The 24,218-nt window shown below is 42.3% G+C and overlaps 1 protein-coding gene across 1 annotated transcript in view; it reads right to left on the bottom strand.

The window, feature by feature from the left end:
- Positions 1-4,394: 4,394 nt before the first annotated feature.
- The window catches only part of LOC134401244 (uncharacterized), a 34,995-nt gene continuing 15,171 nt past the window's right edge, over positions 4,395-24,218 (bottom strand). The window contains exons 9-13 of the mRNA XM_063129994.1: positions 18,980-19,096; positions 17,653-17,783; positions 14,226-14,440; positions 5,058-5,139; positions 4,395-4,473 (exon numbers count right to left, since the gene is read on the bottom strand). Coding sequence (XP_062986064.1) covers positions 5,089-5,139; positions 14,226-14,440; positions 17,653-17,783; positions 18,980-19,096 — 514 coding nt within the window. The 3' untranslated portion in view covers positions 4,395-4,473; positions 5,058-5,088. The remainder of the gene's footprint in view (positions 4,474-5,057; positions 5,140-14,225; positions 14,441-17,652; positions 17,784-18,979; positions 19,097-24,218) is intronic.

The following is a 24,218-nucleotide window of genomic DNA, read 5'->3' as shown; positions in this document are numbered from 1 at the left end:
CAATTTACCTCAGACAAAAAAATTGTAGTTCAGAACTGCTGATATTCAAGATTATAGGGTCCAAGCATCCAAGGTGAACACAAAAGGACAAAACAGTCTCAGGATGCAGGGGGAAAATATTGATGAAATTTTCATCAGTAAAATTGTTTCCTGCATACTCAGACTATTCTCTCCCTTTGTACTCAAGATTATAGGGCCATTGTGCTGCCAGCCACTCAAGGCATGCTCAGGTACTAGGTCTGTAGTGACAAACCTAGGAGATCTTTTCCTAATCAGATTCTTATGTTCTCTTTAAATTGAGAAGACACTAAAATGGAAGTTCTCAGCATTAGCTGCTTTAAAAGCTCTTCCAACAGGAAGCACAAGCAGACCTCATGCCTTATCTCTCTACATTTTGCCATGATATGCTGAGCATTATCCACAAGGATACAAGAAGTAGGAAACCCAAGGATTACAGAAGCACTGAAGCTCTTCATCTAAAAGCACTGTCAGCCAATAGGAATGCTTCCTTCAGTATAACCAAAGATAGGCCTGGTGAGTGGGGAACAGGGAGGCTAGTTCTGGGGCTTGCTGGTTCACACATGCATGTCCATGACTCAATGCCTGCAATATGAGCTGGTGATCTTGCATGTGGGAAGGAGTCTTCACAGATCAGACACCACAGAGAACTTTCATACCACCTCAACCACAATGCTTTTCTGTGGAGGCTGTTGATAACAGTCAGCTACAAATATCAAGTATTGCACAATCAAGTGAGGTATGTGAATATGTGGTCCTACAACACCACTAGAGGTCCTTCAGCCCTAAAGATTCCCTGAACCTTAGCTCTCATCGGGCCTTCTAAATGAGCTAGTTCTAGGTTTAACACCCCCATCTCAAAGAGACCACCAGAGGCCAATGGGTTGAAGCTTAGAAGGATGCTGGTCTATCCCCCAGGATGTTAGAAATGCTGACCTGCAGGTTGTGGTTTTTCTGAGTTTCTGCTTCATGTTGGTGCTCTTGATACAGCGCATCCACATCCCTTTCTGCTTCTGCCTGCTCTCTTTGCAGCACCTCCACACGCAAAGTCAGCAAAGACTTTTCCTTCTGCCAGAGTTGAGCTGCTTGCTGGACTGAAGGAAGCTGGAATTTGGGAAGAAAAGGAACCTTTCAAGACTATAAGGCACATAAATGATTTGAAATCAGTTTAGCCACCATTTTAAGTCCTGTTAGTGCTTCTACTGTTGGGTCATTGCTGGGAAAGCTGTTGCCTCACATGTCCTTGTTGTTTGTTTCTCTCATCAGAGCGGTTTTGCTCTGTTCCACACACAGAGATTATTTGTTTTCTAAAGGAGCTGATAAACCAGACTGCAAATTTAATTCCTAGCCGGCACATACCCTAGCAACTTCTCACCTTTTCTTGGCCTGCCAGCTCTTCTTCCATCCTCAAACATTCCTGCTGGATCAGGAGTCGGTGCTGTTCTTGAAGACACTGTCTCCTGGCTTTTGTTAGAGAGAACATTGCTGTTGTATTTTGCTGCTGCTCACCAGCCCAGTTCTGGAAGACAGCAGCACAATGATACAATCTAAATTTAAAGTACCATACTCCAATAAGCAGACATACAGGGCAAATCTCCTTCATAGAATCATAGAATAGCAGAGTTGGAAGGGGCCTATAAGGCCATCAAGTCCAACCCCCTACTCAATGCAGGAATCCACCCTAAAGCATCCCTGACAGGTGGTTGTCCAGCTGCCTCTAGTGTGGGAGAGCCCACAACCTCCCTTCAATTTCTGGTTTCCTATGGACAATATAAAGAATTCTTCATACATCCAAAGACCATCCTGCCTGATGTGTAAAAGTGAAGGTTTTCCTGCTAAAAGAATGGGAAAAGATTCACAGTTGTCATAGGCCCAAGACTCTGCCATAAAAGAGAAGATGGCAACCAAGCTCAAGTCTTTCTGGATGAAATACATATATCATATCCATAATCTCCAACTAGAAAATGTAAAGATTGTGTGGTAAAAACATGCAAAAAAACATGCTCATAAACGATTCACACACTTTACTTTCATTATGTTACTTTCCTCCTCCTCCTCCTCCTCCTCCTCCTCCTCCTCCTCCTCCTCCTCCTCCTCGTGTGACTTGGACATCCATAGTTGAGGCTTAAATCATAGTGCTCCCCCGCATTCGTTCCCTCCTCTCCTCAGTGAAGTTTGTATGTAGTTAAGATTATGACATAAACTGACATAGACCCTCTTCAGACAAGATGCCAAACCACAGTGGTTAAGCACTTTGAGCTAAACATTATGGCTTAGAGTGTCATCAGGGGAACCATGACTCAGCATGCTGTGAGCTATTCCTAACCATGGTGGCTACATAACCATGATTTAAATACGCTTACTAACCATTTGCTGCAAAAGGGTTAGTGGCCTAACCACGGCTTAGCATATTGTCTGAACAGGACCTAAAAACACTGTTTTCATTTTGCATTGAACCAGGATCGGTGTGCCAAGGAATGGGAGTGCACAGGTACTGATACTCATCCTGATACTCATTCTCAGTTTGCTAAACAGGTTGAACAAGCTGCAAATATATGTCCAAAGAAAAGAATTTGGACATGTGCTAGGCGAAGAAGTGCTACCCACTGAGGAACAAAACCTATCCCCCTCTGGTTTCTAAGGCTCAGATATTACCCTATTTCTTCGATTCTAAGACGCACTTTTTTTCCAATATAAACATCTCTAAAAATGGGGTGCGTCTTAGAATCGCGGCTGTGTCTTAGGGTTTTTTTCTGTTGGTGGTACTGAAATTAGTGTGCGTCTTACAATCGATGGCGTCTTACAATCGAAGAAATAAGGTATGTGCGAATAGCCATGTGACTGCTGCTTGAAACACAGTCACATGAGACAAACTACCCAAGGGGCTGCATACAAAGCTGTAGCAATATTCATGACATTGGCACAAGCCATGAAAAAGGCGGGAAGCGTTCAACTGGTGTAGTGAGAGTCACCACAGCTATGTTGGCCAATTCTTCACATATGCCTTGGGAAGCAGTCTCTATACAAATTAGATTTCAAGCTGCATGCCCCCTTTTCACATACAAATTGTGTGCAGACATTAAGAAAAAAGGTGTTTATGTGTTCATACATTCCCCCCTATAATCATGAGGGCTACAAACTATTTCTTTAAAACCAAAATGCCAGCTTTCAGAATTCTATGGCTAATTATTAAAACATTATTTTTGGAGGGGATATTTCACGCTGCATAGTGTGGTTGCAAGCAACATAAACTCAAATGCTCTATCACTTTTATAAACAAATGATGAAATACACATTTCTTTTAAATCTCGTGGCTGGTGAATTAAAATCTGCCCAGGCTTTTGAGGGCTTAGATTCAGGCACAGACCTGGATCTGAGGCTTCCACGCGACACTTACAGGACTCTGTGCTTGAGTTGCCCCATTCAGGACCAGGGCCCCGGAACTGTAGGTTGCACTTGTGACAGGTTTCTGTTCTGTGGGTCCTTCCTGTACACCAGCCTGCCCAAGGTGGACGTTTGGGGTGCAGTCACCTTCCAAAAGAAACAAATCTTAGTCGTAAGAAAGACTGGGAACGAGAGTATTCAGACACTGGGGGACGGGATTGTGCTGTGCAAGGTGAGATAAAATATGCTTAACCACACAATTTAAATAAACTCCACTGCCAGAGATATCTTTCTCCCCAGCATATTAAATAGGCACACTTCGATACACTCCAGTTTGCTCTCAAACAGGGTTGGGCAGCCTCAGGCCCTTGGCGTTCCTCGGGTGGACCTGTCCTCTTTCCCCGGCCCCTTTCCCCCAACCATCAATTGTTCGGTGGTTTCCTGGTTTTTGTGCTGGAAATGCTTCTTCTAAGTTTTACCTACTGATAGCAAGAGCTTTAAGCTACAATATACTGGTTTTTCAATATATTTTTACCACCACTGCTTTGCCATTGGCCCCATCCAGCTCTAGAATGCAGCCCTGCAGCACCTCTGAAATTGAATTCGGCCCTCAAGCTGAAAGAGTTCCCTCCTCCCTGCTCTAAAGCCATCTCCCTGTCCATCTTTCCCTTCCAGACCTGGTGTTTTCCATTGGTTGCTTCCTATGGAAAGGTGTACTATATATCCTATATTGCATTAGCTCCTGGACATACAGCACCATGTATATTGATGGTGCTATATAAAATAATAATAATAATAATAATAATAATAATAATAATAATAATAATAATAATAATAGGGTAAGGTTTATCCAAAAAGTGAAGGTGTTATCTGTGTATTTATGCAGCTCATCTTTGAATCTCATCAGAATCTTCTGAAACCCACATGGATGGATAGAGGGCAATTCTAGCCCTGAAATGTTTTCAAACCTGTGGTTACCACTTTCTTTCGATAAGTATCATCTTGGCTCAGTTGGGTTCCTACGTGATTCCCAAGTTCACCCCCATCACTCATCTCTGATGGGATTTGGTCCTGAGGTAGAAGACAGTCAAATGGATAAAACAAAAAATGAGCAAGTGACTCTCTCTCTCTCTCTCTCTCTCTCTCTCTCTCTCTCTCTCTCTCTCTCTCTCTCTCTCTCTCTCTCTCACACACACACACACACACACACCCCTTCATGTATTTTAAAAATCCAGGTGAAATAAAGATTTTTCCACATGAAAGGAATGGTGCACCACAAACAGCTCATTGGACTCCTGGCTGGTCTGCTGTGGAAAATGGACAGAAGGTTCTTTTTGTACTGTTCACTATGGTAAGAACATAAGATCAGACCAAGAGTCCATTCAGTTCAGCACTCTGTTGTCACAGTAGCCAACCAGCTGTGACCAGGGACTCACAAAGAAGACATAATGCAACACCACCCTCCCACCCATGTTCTCCAGCAACTGGTGCACACAGGCTTACTGCCTCTGATCCTGGAGGTCGCACATAGGCATCACAACTAGCAGCCATTGATAGCCTGCTCCTCCAGGAATTTATCCAATCCCCCTTTAAAGCACTTGGTAAAACACTTGTTCCCCTAAAATTACAGAACTGGGCTAAGAAGCAGTACGTACCCTGGTTTCAACAGAAGTGACCTCCTTTGTTTCATATGTTGATATCTCTTTCTTCCCCCCCCCAGCTTTGGCACTTCAGAACCTGGAAAACAGTCCAGTTTGATCCATCAACTTCAAGATAGTTTACACTCATGGTCATGTATCCAAAAAGCACTCTCCTGGTGTGCTAGCCAAACATTTACCAAGCAATCCATGCAAAATGATCACCATCTGCACCACTTCCTGTACATTTGGACATTTGGTTCCTTCCACCACTACTAAGCAAGAAACCCACCACCTGGGGGTTACATGCGTAACTGTAGCTGCCGAAGGAAAGCAGATAGCAACTGAGAACACCTTTCAATCTTAGCAGAGCAGGTTAGGGAGGCATCATTTTTTGTTCAGTCACAGACTCAAGACGGGGCACATGAAACAGTCACACACACACACTACAGATCAGTCTGTGCAATGGTGCACAGCATCCATTGGTATGAGAACCCACAGAAAGGAGCAGACTCCTAGCAATCCCTACCTCATTTGATGTTGTAAAGTCTGGTGTGACTTACCACAGAATTGCCCACAGAGAAAGCGTGGCAACGCAGCATTTAGTATTGGAGGCAATAAATGCAGGGTAGAGCCAGTTTGAAAGCAGTTCAAATCAACTTACTTTAGTTGTGCTTTTACATACATCATTAGAGAAGGCTATCTATATCTAACACTGTTTAACTTAAAAGCACCCCTGAAGACTGGATGTGTGAGCGTAAATGAGTGAGGCATGAGATATGGTTACTTGCTTCCTCTCTGGGAGAGAGCTGCGTGGCCCCTGTTGCAGAGGCAAGCACAGAAGAGGAAGAAAATAGAGGAAGGTAACGGAGAAGGAAATAGGAACTGATCAAGCTACAAGACATTCTCTGTTGCCTCTGGAAGCATGTGGAGTTGTTCCTATTGACCAATACCTGAAATCTCTTGCAACATGGAAAAACAAAGGGGTTCTGCTCCTGTCGTTGGCAGGCTACTGCAGTTTACATTTCACCACACAAAAAGGGTCTCTGCTCAGTCATGTGCAGAACCCAATATATTCTGAGCTGTTGGAAACTTTAAAGAGAACATGGCAAGTCCCCCACTGCACCAGACAATTTTGCCAGCCCATTCCACTCTGGAACATACTTAAGCTACAGATTATTCTAGCCCTGCGACTACATTATATTCTTAGGCCTACACAACAGCACTACTTTTTTTTTTTTTTAATTTTTTTATTTTCTACAATACTAAACATATACATACATCACATAAGAAAAAAAACACACAACATACTACATAATTTTCAGTTGAATACAATATCTTATCTTAATAACATAATCTTAATAACATAATCAATACACCTACAGTGCACCCCCCACCACGGGATCTCATTCCTGCTTCCAAAATCTCATACTTTCTTCTGCTGGTGGATTCCCACTCCCTCTAGAAAAAACAAATATTAGGAACTGTTTCCAAATTCCTTCAAAATCATTTGATTTAGCTATACCTCTTCTCCATTTAATATTACTTGTTAATTTATCATTAATAGCTATATCCCACACTTCTTTATACCATTCTTCAATAGAATATTCCCCTTGTATCTTCCAGTTCCTAGCTATAATTAGTCTTGCTGCAATCAACAAATTCGTTATCAGTTCCTTAATTTCCTTTTTACATTTAAAATCTTCTTCAAATAGCGACAGCAATGCAACTTTTGGTGTTCTTTCTATCTTCATTTCAACAATTTCTTCAATCTCCAGAAACACCATCTTCCACAAATTCTGAACATAGTTACATTCCCACCACATATGCATATACGTTCCTTTAACCCCACAACCTCTCCAACAATTTGCCGATTGCTGCTTGTTTATCTTATTCAATCTAACCGGAGTTAGGTACCACCTCCATACAATTTTATAATAATTCTCTTTTATTCTTACTGACATATTTCTCAACGCTCTTTGCCTCCATAATCCCTCCCAACCCTGTTGTCCTATTTGTACCTTCAAATCTGTCTCCCAAACCATTTTACCCGAGTTATCCACTGTCCCTTTCTCCACCAATATTCTGTATATTTCGCTCATCAACCCTTTTAACACTGTTCTTTTCCCCCTTTCCTTATCTTTTTTATCTATTAATTCTTCAAACCTTGTTAATTCTCTACACTCTCCATTATCTCTTACCCACTTTTTAGTCCATTGTTCTAATTGCGTATAGTTTAACCAAGTTAACTTTTTATCCTTCAAGACTTCTTCTATATCCTCTCTTGTACCCATTCCTCTTAACCAATCTCTTAATTCCATTTTATTTCTCTCTATTAAAACTTTACTTAATCTACTTTTTAATTCCTCCGGGAAATTCTTCAACAATATTACCGGTGACAAGGGAGAGCTGCTCGGAAGCAGCGCCCCTTTATATTTACTCCAAATTTCCCAGTGAGTCCTCAAAAGTGGGTTATTTATACCTTCCACCCATTTTTTTTTCCCTTCCATAAAAAAAACATTTTCTAATTTAGTCTCTATATTACTCATGTTTTTTTCTTCCATCCAATCTAAGTTCCCTAATCCTAAAATTGCCTCCATTATATATCTTAATCTATTGGCTGCATAATATAATATAATATTCGGGAGACCCAATCCTCCCTTTTTTTGACTCAAATACCATTTACTTTTATTTACCCTCGCTTTCTTATCACCATTACAAAAATTATTTATGATCCTTTGCCAACTTTTTAACTCTAATTCTGAAATTTTTATTGGTAGCATCCTAAACACAAAATTTATCCTTGCTAAAATCTTCATTTTTATTAATGCTATTCTTCCAAACCAGGATAAATTTAACCTTTTATATTTTTCCAATTTTACTAAAATCTCTTTTTTTAAAACATTTAAATTTTCTTTCTCTAGATTCTCTAACTTCTGCGTAATTTTTATTCCCAAATATCTAATCTGAGTCTTAACTCTCATTTCTCTTCCCTTTTCTTCCCAATCTTTCTCTTCTTTTTTAGAATAATTAAATAACATCAATTCTGATTTAGACCAATTTATTTTTAACCCCATAACAGCCTCAAATTCTCTCAAATGTTGTTTAATTCTCCCCATCTTCTCTATTGGATTCTTAATCGTCAACAACGTATCATCTGCAAACATATGCAATTTAATTTTTTTTATACTACCAATTCCTTCAATCTCCTCATCCTCTCGTATTGCGTTCGCCAATAATTCCATTACCATTACAAATAGGACTGGTGAGAGCGGACATCCTTGTCTTGTCCCTCTGGCTAGTCGTATCTTATCTGTCACACCATCATTCACTACCACTACGGCTGTATTCTGAGAGTATAACTGTTCTATTATCGCTTTAAATTTATTTCCAAATCCCATTTTATTTAAAACCATCTTTAAGGCTTGCCAGCTCACACAATCAAAAGCCTTGAAAATATCCAATGCCAGAATTCCCGCTTTAACCCTCGACTTATTTATCACCTGAATTGCATTTAATACTCTTCCCACCAAATTAGGCATCTGTCTACCTACCACAAATCCACATTGATCCTCCCCTATATATTCCTCTATAAATTTATTCAACCTCCTTGCTAAGATAGTTGAAAAAAGCTTAGCATCCTGATTTATTAATGAAATCGGTCTATATGAATCAGGAACAGTCAAATCTTTATCTGGTTTTGGTATTAAAATTATTAATGAATGCTCCCATGATTCTGGCGTTTTATCCCCTTCCAATATGGAATTATACAAATTTATTAATTTTGGTATTAAAATTCCTTTAAAAACCTTATAATATTCTGGTCCTAAACCATCTACCCCCGGTGATTTACCCGGCTTCAAATTCCCAATTACTTCTTCAACTTCTCCTTGAGTTATTACCTTCTCCATTAACTCTTTGTGCTCTATTTTTATTCTCTTCATTGTATATTTTTCTATATAAGCTTCCAACTTTTGTTCTTGAGTATCCTTTCCCTTATACAAATCCTGATAAAACTCCTGAAATATCTTTATTTTATCCTTCATTGTATGACAATACTTCCCTTGTTTATCTTTCAAAATCCCTATCCCATTCCTTGCTTTTTCCTTTTGTGTGAGTCTGGCTAGCAATTTAGAATTCCTGTTACTGTTTTCGAAATACTCCCTTTTCATATATATTAGATTCTTTTGGACCTCCTCTAAATTTAAATTTTCTAATTGCTTTTTCTTTGCCTGTATTTCTATTAATTTATGCTTATTTTTATTTTGCCAATAATCTTTCTCCATTTTCTTAATCTCTTCCTCCAATTGTTCTTGCTCTGCTACTTGTTGTCTTCTCAAATTACACATTTCTCTAATAAATATCCCTCTCGATACTGCCTTCATGGTATCCCAAACTACTGCCCTTGATGTTCCTCCTTTCTCATTAATTTCCCAAGCCTCCGTCAATTCACTTTGTATTTTTTCTACCACTTTATTATATTTTAAAAGTTTTGTGTTTAATTTCCACCTAAACGCTTCCTTGTAATTTTTTTTAACTGTAAATTCTAAATTTAACATTGCATGGTCCGTTACCTTTATTACTCCCATTTCCATTTTACACACCTTACTTGCAAACTCTTTTGAAATCAATATATAATCTATTCTAGAATATGTCTGATGAACTGGGGAGTAAAAAGAAAATCCCGGATTCACGCCATTCAGTAAACGCCAACAATCCACATAGTCTTTTTCTCTTACTAATTTATTCAATATAGTAATGTTATTTCTTTTTTCCACGTTTGTGGGGTTTGATCTGTCCACTCTATTGTCCATTACCATATTAAAATCCCCTGCCAAAATTAAATATCCTTCCCTAAACTCCTCTATTTCACTAAATAATTTCATAAAAAACTCTCTATGTTTCTCATTAGGAGCATAAACATTTACTAATGTATATTGTTCACTTTCTATTTGCCCCTTTATCATAAGATATCTACCATTATCATCCTTTTTAACAGTTTTCAGTATAAATCCACTTTTTTTTGAAATCAAAATTGCTACTCCATTTTTCTTTGACGTCCCCAATGACTTTTCATAATAAACAGACCATCTTGTCCGGATTTCATTTACTCCATCAGATTTTTGGTGTGTTTCTTGCAACATAATAATATCTGATCTTTCTTTATTTAACATTTGTTCTATTCTCCTCCTTTTCACGACTGCCCCCAGACCTTTAACATTGAGCGTTGATACTTTAATATTCTTATCCATAATCTCCCTTTTGATTTTCCTTCTGATCCCGCGTGCTCTGTGACTCATAAACAAATACAACAACAATTATAACAATAAACCCTAACCCCCCCATCATCTCCCTCCCTCCCCCACCACCCCCTCTCCCCCCCCTACTTTCCCCCTCCCCATATCCCCGCGAGTCTATTACTCCGGCCACCTAATTAGGGGAGAGGGGGGAGGCGGTGCCCCGCCACGACGACCTAATCTCTGTATTAATTTGTTATCATATCAATTATCTCATAAAACATTTCTCTTTACCCCGTCCCAGATGCTCCTGCTACTGCTCCATTCTCTTCCCCAGCCCCAACACTTCCATTCTTCATTAACCCCAATCTCTTCAGCAGCTCCCTTCCTTGCTCCAAAGAGGTTACTCTATATTCACTCCCAGCATGGAAAAACTTTAAGAAAACCGGGTAACCCCAAGCATATTTCACTACATTTTTTGTTAATGTCTCAGTTATTTGCTTGATGCTGCGTCTCCATTGGAGTGTTTGCTGACAAAGATCGTTGTAAACTTGCACTGCTTTGCCTTTATATTTGATCATAGCCATGGCCCTCAGCTTCTTCATTACTAACTCCTTCTTATAATAACTGCCAAATTTCACAAGCAAGTCTCTAGATGATCCCTTATACTTTGCTCCTCCCACTCTATGAATTCTTTCGAAATCGCTGTCGTTTATATCCGCGTCTGGCATCATGTCGTTGAACCACTTCAGAACTACTTTCCTCAAATCTTCTCCTGGTTCTTCAGCAAATTGCTTGATGCGTATGTTACAACGTCGAAGCTCGTCCTGAAGCCGAATCAGCTGTAGATCTTGATCTTTTGACTTTGCCTCAGAACATTTTTCAAATACTTCTTGTTTTTTTGCAAGAGCTTTAACTTCAACCCCAACTTCCTTTATCTCTTTCTCATTCTCAGCCAGCCTGTCAGCTAGCGCCCCCATCCGCGCCTCTGCCTTCTTTTCATTATCAGCGATCTGCTTGCTGAGAGCAGCCCTGGTTTCCAGAATCAGCTTTTTAAGTTCATCCATTGTAACAGAAGAAGCTGGCACCTTGCCAGAACCTTCCGCCATTTTCACCGACTCGTCAGAGCCTGAAGCTGAATCGCTTCCCGAGGATTGTAAATCTTTTCCAACAGGCACTTTCTCAAGACGGGCCAAATTATGATTAGAAGGGTGTGCTCTTTGCCAAGCAGCCTTTCCCGGGGTTTTTTTCTTTCTAATATACGGCATGGATTATGTTTACGTTTCGTCAAAGTCCCGCTTCAATCCACCGCGTCTCCCCCTTCTTATCCAATAAAGTCCTGCTTTTCAATACTTTTTTTTTCCTTAAGAAGGGTGAATTTACTGCCAAAACATCTCTCTCAGATTAGGGGTATATAAATCAGCATTTATCAGACTGGAAAACAGGAGAGCTCCAACATTCCAAACATTCCAAACTTGCTTTGCTCCCCCCTCCTTCCGTCTGCTTACAGTCAGAGAACAGCCAGGAACAGGCTAATTTTCACCCCTTAATCTGTGATTTCTTTCACAAAAAACAGGATTTTCATCTTCACTCAATACTCATAAGCATCGTCCATCACTTTGATTAATAATCCACGCCTCATTAAGTGAGATAATAAGCTTTCCAGATCCCCCCCTCTCGGGAGTTTTCAAACAGAGATCTTACCTGTCATGATGTCCGGCTCCGCCCCCCCACAACAGCACTACTGACCCACCCAGCCCACATACATAAATACCTAGGAGAGTGGGTGTACCTCCTGAGAGAGAGAGAGAGAGAGAGAGAGGGAGAGAGGGAAGAGCTTTTTCAAAATATTGTGCCTCAGAAGAGTCCCGGGCAACTACTAGTCCAATGGAATATATCATTTGAAGCACCATGAAAGCACCATAGCTTTCTTGTACAGAGGCAGCTGGGGATGAACAACAGGAAAGGTCTTCTGCCTTCATGCCCTGCATTTGAGCTTCCCAGAAGCACCTGACTAGCACCTCTCAAAGCACAACGCTGAGTTAGACAGACCTCAGTCTGATTCAGCATGTTAGTCCTCATGTTATTCTGACTGAAAGAAACAAATATTATAAAGCCACTTTTCATTTAGCTGATTCCCCCCACCAAATACCAGAAAATTTCTTTTCTGTTTGCTAATTGTCTGCAAAAAAATAAAAATAAACAAAATAGTGCAAACAAAAACACATTTAAATTTCATTGCCTGAAAATTACACATAAGAAAGTATGTGAAACCCCAATAATTAACAATAGTCAATCATTTTTTAAAAATTGTATTTTTTACTGTTGTATTATAAACTTGGAAGGCTGCAGAAAAGAGCAAGCAAAATTATCAGGGGACTAGAACTCCTTCCATGTGAATTAAGGTTAATATGTTTGGGGCTTTTTAGTATAGCGGGGGAATTACTAATGCTGGACATGAACAGGGTTGATAAAATTATGCACAGTGTAGAGAAAACAAATAGTATCTCATAACATTAGAATGTGGAATTCTGCAATGAAATTGATTGAGAGCTTCTCTACATGAGCAATTTATTTCACACTCATGATTCATAAGTCACAGAAATTTATGGACCCTTTACAAGACATCTTCAACTTCTAGGATGTCTACCACACTTTGCCCTGTTTATCCCACTTTCAAAAAGATCGAAGATAAGCAGAAATAAAAATTAACATGGCATATTGGCAGCCCCTAGATGGTGCTGTTTCATTGAATGTATGGAGCATTGCCAATAAAGGAAGTTTTCAATTCCAAATCATGTGTTCCCTGTCTAAATGAGCACATCATAAACCTGGAAAGACTCCAGAAGAAGAAAGCCTGGTGAAGGTGTGGGATTTTGGCTAAATGTAGAGAAACTGTGGCAATAAATTCAGTAAAGACAAAAGGAAATACTTTTCTCAGTGCCTAATTAAAATATGGAATCCTTTGCTACAGGTTATGGTGATGGTTATTAAGCTTAGAAGGATTTACAAAAGGATTAGTCAGCTTCATAGGAGATAAGTCCTATAATGGTTATTAGTCATGATGTACATATGAAATTTCCAGATACAGAGGCAGTATATCACTGAATGCTAGTGACGAGGTAGCAATGATGGGAGAGGGCTACTACTACTTGTGAGATTCCTGCTAGAAGGATCTAGTTATCTACTTTTAGAAGCAGGATCCTGGACCAGATGGGACTTTGGCCTGATCTAGCCTTGTGACTCTTCATACATTTTTAAGAGAACAGTCCTAACGCCCCTAGTCAGCATCTTAGGGGACATAGGATACCTTGGTTTCCTAGTTCTGAGGCTGGAGACAGTGCTCAGACTTCTGAGCTGGGAAACGGGGGATTCTGACTGCCTTCCTCCTTGCAGCCTAGCTGCCTCTCTGAAGTTGGGAACCTGACCTCAGAGAGGGGGGAAAGGGGGTGTTTCAAGGGGTGTGGAGGGGAGGAGACTGGAGAAGACAGGATATGAGCTATCCTGAGGCACTTTCAGCATCCTTCCTGCCCCCTCCAAGAGCCTGTCTAGTGAAACGCAAGGTGGGAGGACGGGGAGGTAAAGATTGCCTCTGCCACACCTCCTGCCCTGCATAGGATGATCGTAAGCCCCTGGGTTTGGAGGCTCACGGGCATTGCAATAGGGTTGGATGAACTTGGATGAACTCTATAAATAGAGTAGGAGTGTTTCACTTCTATAAAGTCTAATTCAGATCACTCTCTATGAAATGTAGGTTATTCTTATGCCGAGTGCTTTGGAGACTCTAAGTTTAACTGGGCAATCTTCTGCAAGTCCAAAATATTTGTGCTTCAACTATGTCCCTTCAACTCTGGCTGAATCAGATTTCTGGCACATTATTTGCAGAACTGGGATAGTATTATGCAGGACTTGTGTCAATACAACTACGCTGTGTGGTTCACCACATTACCTGTAGCTCCTTTATCACCCTGCCCAATCGGCTGATCAAGCTGTCTTGCTCCATCCGAGTGCTGAAGAAGAGCTGAGTTCTCAGCTCCCTTATCATCGCTCTTCGTTTCTGAGCCTCTTGAATTGGATCCCAGTAGGTTGGTGCAACTCTCTTTGCTATAGCCCTCACCCGCTCAGTCAGTGAAAGGGTAGACTGTATCCCTTTTCCAGAGATATCTAAAAAGAACACAAAACTCTCAGCAAGGCTCCAAGCATGTCTCTCTGTAATATTTAGGTCTCTTGGCCTGTAGAGCAGTTAATCACCACTTGACCTGAACAGGGTTGAATGGGCAAGCTAATCAGTCTTCCTTTTATATTGACAGCTAAGCTTAACACAACTCTTTCCATCAAATCTACTAGCCTCTGTAAAGATTCTACTTCCAGATTATGGATTGGATCCAGTCTTAGTAATGCTTAGAGTAGACCCATTGAAAGCAATGGGACTTGATTTAATCATGACTAATTTGAGATCCATTGATTTCAATGGGTATACTCTAAGCATTACTAAGTCTGGATCCAGCCCTGTACTGGTACCAGTCAAGCTCCAGCACTGGCTACTGAGACTGCCTGCCTTTCATGATCACAAAATAAATCAAATTTCCCCCTAAGCAGGGATGGGGAATGTGTGGTTCTCAAGACATTGGTGGACTGCAGTTCCTATCATCCCTTGCCATTGGCTAGGACTGATGGGAGTTGCAGTCCACCAACATCTGGAGGGCCATGCATTCCCTACCATGATGCTAAACAATATACTTGTACTCACCCCAATCCAACACCAGAAGCATGCCTAGAATACAACTTACAATGGTTTTTATGTAATGATTAGTGTGTGATTTTTTTAAGTATATGAAAAGTAAGATACTTGCTTAGTCATTAAAATTGTGTATGTATGGCTATCTCAGGGTTAAACAGAGAAAGACTATCTGTGTGCAATTACCTTGAGATGCACTGGGAGCTGTACAGGGAACCTTGCCAGGATTCTCTTAGGACATTAAGGGGTTAAGGATGAAAGTACACCAAAGATCCTTGAGGCCAGGTTAGCCTGACCACAGCTGTTTGTAATGTAGATAAGAACTGTGTAGATATGTATGTGTATACAGTTTCTCACTTTTGTAAAATGGAACTGGACTGCACGGAACTGTAAAAGAAGCCTGAAGTGAATAAACTAACTCTGCTGTGTAAGACCTGCATGGTGTGTGTTTGTTTCTGAGCACGGAAAGAATCCCAGAGGAAAAGTTCTGGCACCCAACAGGTTTCCTTCATTGATTCATGGGAATTGCAGTTGGTGATATGGAGAGATCCTCAGCTCCCTGTCACAGAACTACAATTCTTGTGATCCCAAGTTAGTTATTAAGCCAGGGTAAGCCTACATTGTGGGCATCTCCCAAGAGTACCATCTCCTGTTCCCATCTCATGGATGCGAACACAGCCTGCTCCAGGGGTAAAGGCCTGTTCACCACCTTTAAAAAACACAAATCCAAGAACGGAAGAGGTGTGATCCAGCACTAGAGAAGGCATTACACAGGGTTTAATGAGCTGAAACAAAAGCAAGCACCTTCCAAATAATAATACATGAAGTAGTGTCCTTTTGTTGCAGACGGAGGGGATAGCTTTGATGGCACTAGATGAATGCAGCCACACTAGAGCAGTCTGTTCAAGGGCACAACCTACACCTTTGTTGCATGGATGCACCCCCCTAAAGTGCCACCACAAACAACTGAGCCCTCAGAAACTCCAGACATACCAGGGAACAAGGACATCGCATGGCCTGGCGACAATGGAACAAGCAGAGTTGCAACTAGCCAGAGCGGACTGCAGGCTCAGGCACTTGGAGGGGAGTGGAAACTGGGCATCAGCTGCACCAGGAAATTGCATAGCACAACAAGGTTGTGCATCATGCCAGACCAAAGTTTTTTAAGAGCTAAATTAATATTTAACATTTATATGGGAAGTAATTTTTGCAGAGGGAGAACACACATAAATGCAATTCATATTGGCCAAAATCAAGCAGCTGATTTGGCCCCCCAAATCAGGAAATCAGCCATATGATTTGGTCCTATATGCATAGGATTTCACATGTGTACACCCTATTTAAATGCTTTGCACATGTGTGGACCTTTGGGGAGGTCAGTGGTGACGGATGTGGGGCGACGGTGTGATCTCACTCCCTACCACACATAAGGTAGGAGAGAGTGTTCTTTATACTCACTCCCCTTCTCTGAATGGTGAGAATTTCCAAGGGCTCAGAACTTTCCTGGGCCTGATTTCCTTTGGAAGGAGATAACTCCTGCATGCAGAGTCAGCCAGGGGCTGTTGTTGCTTTTAAAGAAGTGGAACAGCACTAAATCCCTCCCGTCTTTGCTATTCCGTTTGTTTATCTGTTTTGACATCAGCTGCACAACATGCCTAACAGTCACTCAGAAATATAATAAAAATCAAAAATATAATAAAAACCAAAATACCTATAAACATAAAATATAAATAACGAACATCCAAAAGTTGTAGGTTAAGCCCCAAATATCTAAAGAAAGAAAAATATTTATACCGCTGCCTTTAAAATATCAATTGAAAGGTAGCTCTGTGTGGCAGGAATTTCTCAGGTGAGAATTCCATCACAGAAAACACCCTGTTCATAGTGTTGATGATTTAGCCTTGCTGGACAAAATTGCTCATGGCAGGTTAGCAGAAAACAGCGAAGGCGTGAGCGTTGAATCTTTTAATTACTTTAGTGAGAGAAGTTCCAGAAAACAAAACTAGGCTGGTAGCTGGTAGCAACAAGTAACTTAATAGTATAATAATTGTCCATAAAGATAAGGACAATAGCATTACAACTCTTTTCACCTTTTCCTCCCTTAATGATATCACTCCATACCGCATACTCCCTCAAGGACGAGTGAGCATCTATTCTTATATACGACCATGATTTATGGGTCTCAGCGGTCTTGGGTTACTGCACCCAATTACCGACAGGTGCTCTCAATTTACAAGTAGTCTTTCCCGTACCTGTTGTCTTAATTACTGTTAAAGTCTATACGAAAACCTGACACATAGTACAGTTCAGTATCACTTCAGATAAAATGGCGGTGGCACCTAAAGAACGACCTCATTTCCCAATCTAGAATCCCAGGGGAGGGAGTTGATAGGCAAAGACGCTCCCTCAGATGCGATGTGTAGATTGGCTCCTGCGCTCTTGTCACTGCAAAATGTTGTGTCGTGCCTTAAACACAGTAGCAGTGCATGCCCATGAACAGAAGTCACACTCCACAGTCGTCCTAATCAGACCTTATCAGCTGTCCCATGCCCAAGCTGCTGCTATAAAGGGGGCAGCCCCTCTAGGGACATCGATGCCATTCTACCTTAGGGTCAGGGAGGCCATATTAAACAAGTACCTGGCAGGGTCAGGCATAACAGCAGGAATGTGAGGGCGTTTTCTTCCAGCAAATGCTTCAGGATCCAGGAGAGGAACCCAGCTTCAGCAGGAAGGGCCAGAGCAGATAATGCCCAGAAAAGCGGTAGAAAGCTATACAAGGAGAGAGCAGCAAAGGACAGATCATCACCACAGTGTTCAAGAAATATCCAAACCCACTGAAGAAGCAGAATGACTTGGGACTGAGCAGAGAAACTGACTTTGCACCAGTGCCAAAGATTTAGGGGAACATATGGTCTGCCAGATGTTCTTGGACTGTAACTCCCATCATCCCTCACCTTTGACTATGCTGGCTAAGCCTGATGGGAGTTGCAGTTCAACTAGGGTGACCCTATGAAAAGAAGGACCAGGCTCCTGTATCGTTAAAAGTTGCATAGAAAAGGGAATTTCAGCAGGTGTCATTTGTATATATGGAGAATCTGGTTAAATTTCCTCTTCATCACAACAATTTATTTATTTATTTATTTATTTATTACATTTTTATACCGTCCAATAGCCGAAGCTCTCTGGGCAGTTCACAAAAATAAAAACCATGAAAAGCATAAAAACAACCAACAATTTAAAAACATGAATACAAAATACAATATAAAAAGCACAACCAGGATTAAAACCACACAGCAAAAATTGATATAGGTTAAAATATAGAATTAAAACAGCAAAGTTTAAATTTAAGTTAAATTAAGTGTTAAGTTAAATTAAGTGTTAAAAAAGGTCTTCAGCTGGCGACGAAAGGAGTACCCTGTAGGCGCCAAGCAAACCTCTCTGGGGAGCTCATTCCACAGCCGGGGTGCCACAACGGAGAAGGCCCTCCTCCTAGTAGCCACCTGCCTCACTTCCTTTGGCAGGGGCTCACGGAGAAGGGTCCCTGTGGATAATCTTAAGGTCCGGGCAGGCATATATGGGAGGAGGTGTTCCTTCAAATAACCTGGCCCCAAGCAGTTTATGGCTTTGAATGTTAGTACACAGTTAAAGGTACAGGAGCTATACTAGAGTGACCAGATTTAAAAGAGGGCAGGGCACCTGCAGCTTTAACTGTTGTGATGAAGAGGGAATTTCATCAGGTTCCCCATATATACAAATGACACCTGCTGAAATTCCCTTTTCTATGCAACTGTTAAAGATACAGGAGCCCTGTCCTCCTTTCCATAGGGTCACCGTAGTTCAACAACATCAGGAGGACCACACTTTCCCCCATACCAGATTAGGAGTTACATTTCCCCAGAAGAGCCACGATGCTTCATTTGCACTCTGAGATTCTGCTTGATCTCTATTTGGACCCCCGTACTCACGGATCAGTGCAGGGCTGTTCATCTCCTCCAGAGAAGACAAAGACTCTGACAGCAGCACGTCGAAGCCCCCGACCTGCCACTTCCACCTCCACGGTGATGGTCAGGAGGTTGCCGCATCTCAGAGAGGAGGTACATTAGTTAAGACTGGGCAGATAGATGACCATGTCACTATGCTCCCTTGCTAATATCTGGCCATTTACATTCTAGGTAAAATAATTTTGCATCTCAGTTTCACTGAATCAGCACATCACTGAATGAATTCCAACACAATCTTCTTCACCTCTGCTCCTGCAACATGTTGGAATGGCAGCAAGATGAGAAAGGGTCATAGAAGGCCTTGTTCTTTCCTGCATATTTTCAGTCTGAAGAGAAGAGATTGTCACAGCAGTCCTGTTTCTGTTGTAAGGTCTGAACTCTGCAACTGCAAGACTGTAAATATGCAGAAAAGAAATGTCTGTGCATACAGTTGTATGTGTGCGGTTGGGGGAGCCTTTGGGGGCTTTCCAATGAATGTGTGTAGGTCAGAGAGGCCAAGCCCACTGGCGTGAGCATCCCAGCCCACAATACACATTCACTGCTCGTTCTAATACAGGAGTAGGCAACCGTTTGAGCCCATGGACACATTTGGCAATTTGAGAAGCTGCCTTGGGCACCACCACAAAATGGATGCCATGGGAGTCGCAAAGGACAAGTAACCTGACCAAAAGACTGGGTATAGGGTGGAGGTGGGGGGTGGTCTGAGCCCCAACAAACTCCTTGGAACAAAAAGGCCCTGGTTAGGCCTCATCTAGAGTATTGTGTCCAGTTCTGGGCTCCACAATTCAAGAAGGACGCAGACAAGCTGGAGCGTGTTCAGAGGAGGGCAACCAGGATGATCAGGGGTCTGGAAACAAAGCCCTATGAAGAGAGACTGAAAGAACTGGGCATGTTTAGCCTGGAGAAGAGAAGATTGAGGGGAGACATGATAGCACTCTTCCAATACTTAAAAGGTTGTCACACAGAGGAGGGCCAGGATCTTTTCTCGATCCTCCCAGAGTGCAGGACACGGAATAATGGGCTCAAGTTAAAGGAAGCCAGATTCCAGCTGGACATCAGGAAAAACTTCCTGACTGTTAGAGCAGTGCGACGGTGGAACCAGTTACCTAGGGGGTTGTGGGCTCTCCCACACTAGAGGCCTTCAAGAGGCAGCTGGACAACCATCTGTCAGGGATGCTTTAGGGTGGGTTCCTGCATTGAGCAGGGGGTTGGACTCGATGGCCTTGTAGGCCCCTTCCAAATCTGCTCTTCTATGATTCTATGAAAAAGGTTTTAGCACCAACAGGATCCTATTTGATGGGAAGCAAACTTTTTCTCTCCCCATGCCAACTCATTCCCCCCCCACACACACACACAGTTCTCTTTTTCTCTCTCTTTCACTCTGGATAACTGCCCTGGCCTGTACCGTTCCAAGACAGGGGCCCTGACGATGCTCTGTCATGTAGCTTGGGTGGCAGGGTTCTGCTGTGCATCAGATCTTGAGCACAGATCAGGATTCTCAGGAAGGAAGCAGAACAAGATCAGCACCACAAGAAGCCCTATCTGAGTGGCCTTGTTTAGGCATTCGTCTGGAGACAGGAGGGCTTAAAGTGAGTGGAGGGTTGGGGTTGTGCACACTTGCCCTGCTTCTATGTCTCTGGGTGACCGCCCACCTCAATTCAGACCTTGCTGTGTGGAATTGACAAGGCCTGAAAGGGAGTTCTACTCTCATTCACTTAGGGTAGGGTGACCCTATGGAAAGGAGGACAGGGCTCCTGTATCTTCAATAGCTGCATAGAAAAGGGGATTTCAGCAGGTGTCATTTGTATATATAGAGAACCTGGTGAAATTCCCTCTTCATCACAGCAGTTAAAGCTGCAGGAGCTATATTAGAGTGACCAGATTGAAAAGAGGGCAGGGCACCTGCAGCCTAAACTGTTGTGATGAAGAGGAAATTTCACCAGGTTCTCCGTATATGCAAATGCCAGCTGCTGAAATTTCCTTTTCAATACAACTGTTAAAGATACAGGAGCCCCATCCTCCTTTCCATAGGGTCATCCTACATTGACTTGAGCAGGAGTAGAACTCCCTGTGCAATCACGGACCCTAGTTGCCACTGCCTTTCCTAACCTCCACTGCTCTGCTAGCACCACCACCACTGCTACTTTCTTTAGCCCCTGCCCCAGCTTACCAAAAAGATGTAGCAACCTCACCGCACTGCCCTCTTTTTTCTTGATGGCTGGATGTGCTGCAGAGGAAAGCATTGGCCTGTAGCCACCACCGTTTTCTTTTCCTAAGAACGTCTCTGAACCCCACATGTGGCCCAAAGGCATTCATGGGAAATGAAGATGGCAGCAGCTAGAGACCCTCACTTTGGTTTGAAGCCATGCCAGCTGCTGGTAAGAACATTTATTTTTTTAATGCAAAGGGTAGGGCAACCTAGCGGGCACCAATAAAGGTGTCTGGGGGTGCACTGGTGCCTATGGGCACCATGTTGCCTACACTTGTTCTAATATAATGTATTTATGTGGGTCTGCCCTTGAAGGTAATCTGGAAGCTTCAGCTAGTGCAGAATGCAGCTGCTAGCATTATACTGATTTTGAAGGAGCTGCACTGACTACCTATGGTAGGGTGACCCTATGAAAAGGAGGAGAGGGCTCCTGTATATTTAACAGTATATACAAATGACACCTGCTGAAATTCCCTTTTCAATACAACTGTTGAAGATACAGGAGCCCTGTCCTCCTTTTCATAGGGTCACCCTAACCTATGGTGCTGGTGCTTATCTTTAAAGCCCTAAGTGGCTTGGGACACAAATATCTAAAGAAGCAGCTCTTCCTAGATCAGTCTGGCTCTGTCTTAAAATCTTCCAGAGAGGCCCTTCCCCAAGTATATCATGGGACAACAAGGGGAGAACCTTCCCTGCTGTGGTATTCTGACTGTAGAATGTGGATCCCTTTAGAGCTACGTCTGGCACGAATATTGCAATCCTCCTGGTGGCAGGTTAAAACTAGTCTGTTCTCCTAGGTATTTTAAGTTGGGTTGTTTGTCTTATTGTATTGACTGCCTCTTAATTGCTTTGATTGTTTGATATTTTTTACTGTGTTTTGTATTTATATGACTCTTTATAGTCATTGTATACCATCCTGGTACCCCTATGGATGAAGAGCAGCTTATAAAAGCTTTTAATAATAAACAAATACATAAATAGTGGCACACAAAAATGGCTAAGCAGGTTGCTATGAGACAAGGGCATGAAGAGCTGGCTGCAAAATCAGTTCCTGCAAGGCCTCTTGCTGAACCAGCGCTTGAGCAAGTTCTTAGCTGTTTCTTCCTGCAAAGTGAACAACGGCCGAAGAGAAATGTACTTATGCAATCTGTCTAGTTCTCTTTACGAGAAACCATTCTGGGGGTGGGCTAGGAGCAATGTTCACTCAGGAGAGCAAAACACAGAATACAAAGGCCTAGGGTGCTTCCAAGTGCAAGCTCCTAGCACTACAGGTACTTGGAGCTTGCATCTGAATCGTTGCTTTTCTGCTGTAAGCAGAATTGCAATGGACTTCCCACACATTGAGGAATATAGCAGCTTTTTTGTTTTTTACATGCTCAGTCCACATCTGTAGATGGATCATTGCTGTGCAGGTGAAGAAAGGCCAGTTCTTCCTCCTCTACTATAATTGCAGGGTCTCTGCTGTCCTTTTCTTTTAAAGTGTGTAAGGCAGGGATGGACAGGCCTACTTTTATGCTGCCCCCTGCCCCTCTCTGCTGCAGTAGCTTGCTGCTGCGCTCAGCTGCAAAATGAGCCATGAGAAAGGGAGATTTCCCCCTTTCAGCAATGGCAGGCTTTAGATGTTCAGTGCTGTGGGGAGAGGAAAAGCCTTGTTAAAAGGGTTACGGGGTGGTTTGGAAGCCCCTCTCTGCCGCCACCCTCGCCGGGTTCGGACAACACAGCAAGCTGTGGCCAGGGTAATTAGGGCGATGGCAGATGTGTGAACACCATGCAGGGGGTGGGTGGGGGAAGCCATGGTGGCTTCTTTTGCTCTGCTGATTGTGGGAACCCAGTTTGGCTTCTTACTGGTTTCTAATCTCAATGGCCAATCAGGGAGCACTTGCACTGTCAGAAAGCCTTGGTGCTCCGTCACCACCACCACCCTGCCCAGTGGTAAGCATCAGCAGCCCCAAACAAGTTTTTAAATATTTTCAATACTTCTGCAATTCTTTTTCACTGGAAATGCAATTAGGTAACAAGTTTTTTTAAAAAAAATCTCTCAAAGGGCATAATTGAATCCTATAGTTAAACAGCTATTTTTTGTGTTGGACATTTAGAGAGTTAACAAGCTCAGGAAGCAATTAATTAACGGGCTGTTTTACATCTGTCAGATGCATTCATTTGCATTTTTTTAAACGAAGGATTAAGGGAAATAAAAGTCAAAACCCTTTAGGGGAAACCACTTGTTATGCAGGACACAAAGCATACCAGAGCATTTCTGGTATGCTCTGCCACCAGAAATTCATGGTATGTATTTATTTATTTATTACATTTTTATACCGCCCAATAGCCGAAGCTCTCTGGGCGGTTCACAAAAAGCAATAGAGAAGAGGAGCACGCCCAACGTGTCATCCATCTTCCACAGTGACACACAAGAGCGTACCAGGAGGATGACTGTGTAAAGTGGACTTCTGTTAAGTGACAGTGAATTGGGCATAGCCATTCTATGGTAAATGCCTCCTCATCTGGAATCATACCTGCTGTGCAGATTATCCGTGGCTAGCCCGTTTTCCTGCCTTCGTCATTCTAACGCTGTGCCTATAACAGCCTTTCCCAACCTGGTGTCTTCCAGATGTTTTGGAGAACAACTCCCAACCTTCCTGACTATTGGCCATGCCAGCTGGGGCTCATGGGACTTCAAATCCAAAACAACTGGAGGGCAACAGACGTTGGGGAAGGCTGGTGTGCTGCAACAACATTCAGAAACACAGCTCTGTCATGACAGGAAGTGAGAGGAGGAATAGCAATAGTGGGCCATGGGTGACGCAATGACAGCCGTCCACCTAAGAATAGTGATTGCACCAGCAACTGTGTCCCACTGAAGTGCCGCTCCTGGTGCTCAATTGCAAGCCACCTATGACACACTGCAAGTTGCCCATGTGAGCTGCTCATTGTGTGAGCATCCCAATTCTTCCTGTTAAAGATAGAGCCTAAATTTTGCTATCACATATTAGT

The sequence above is a fragment of the Elgaria multicarinata genome, chromosome 7 (genome assembly GCF_023053635.1).
Source record: "Elgaria multicarinata webbii isolate HBS135686 ecotype San Diego chromosome 7, rElgMul1.1.pri, whole genome shotgun sequence".
Taxonomy (NCBI): domain Eukaryota; kingdom Metazoa; phylum Chordata; class Lepidosauria; order Squamata; family Anguidae; genus Elgaria; species Elgaria multicarinata.
This window is presented reverse-complemented; position numbering and strand designations above follow the sequence as displayed.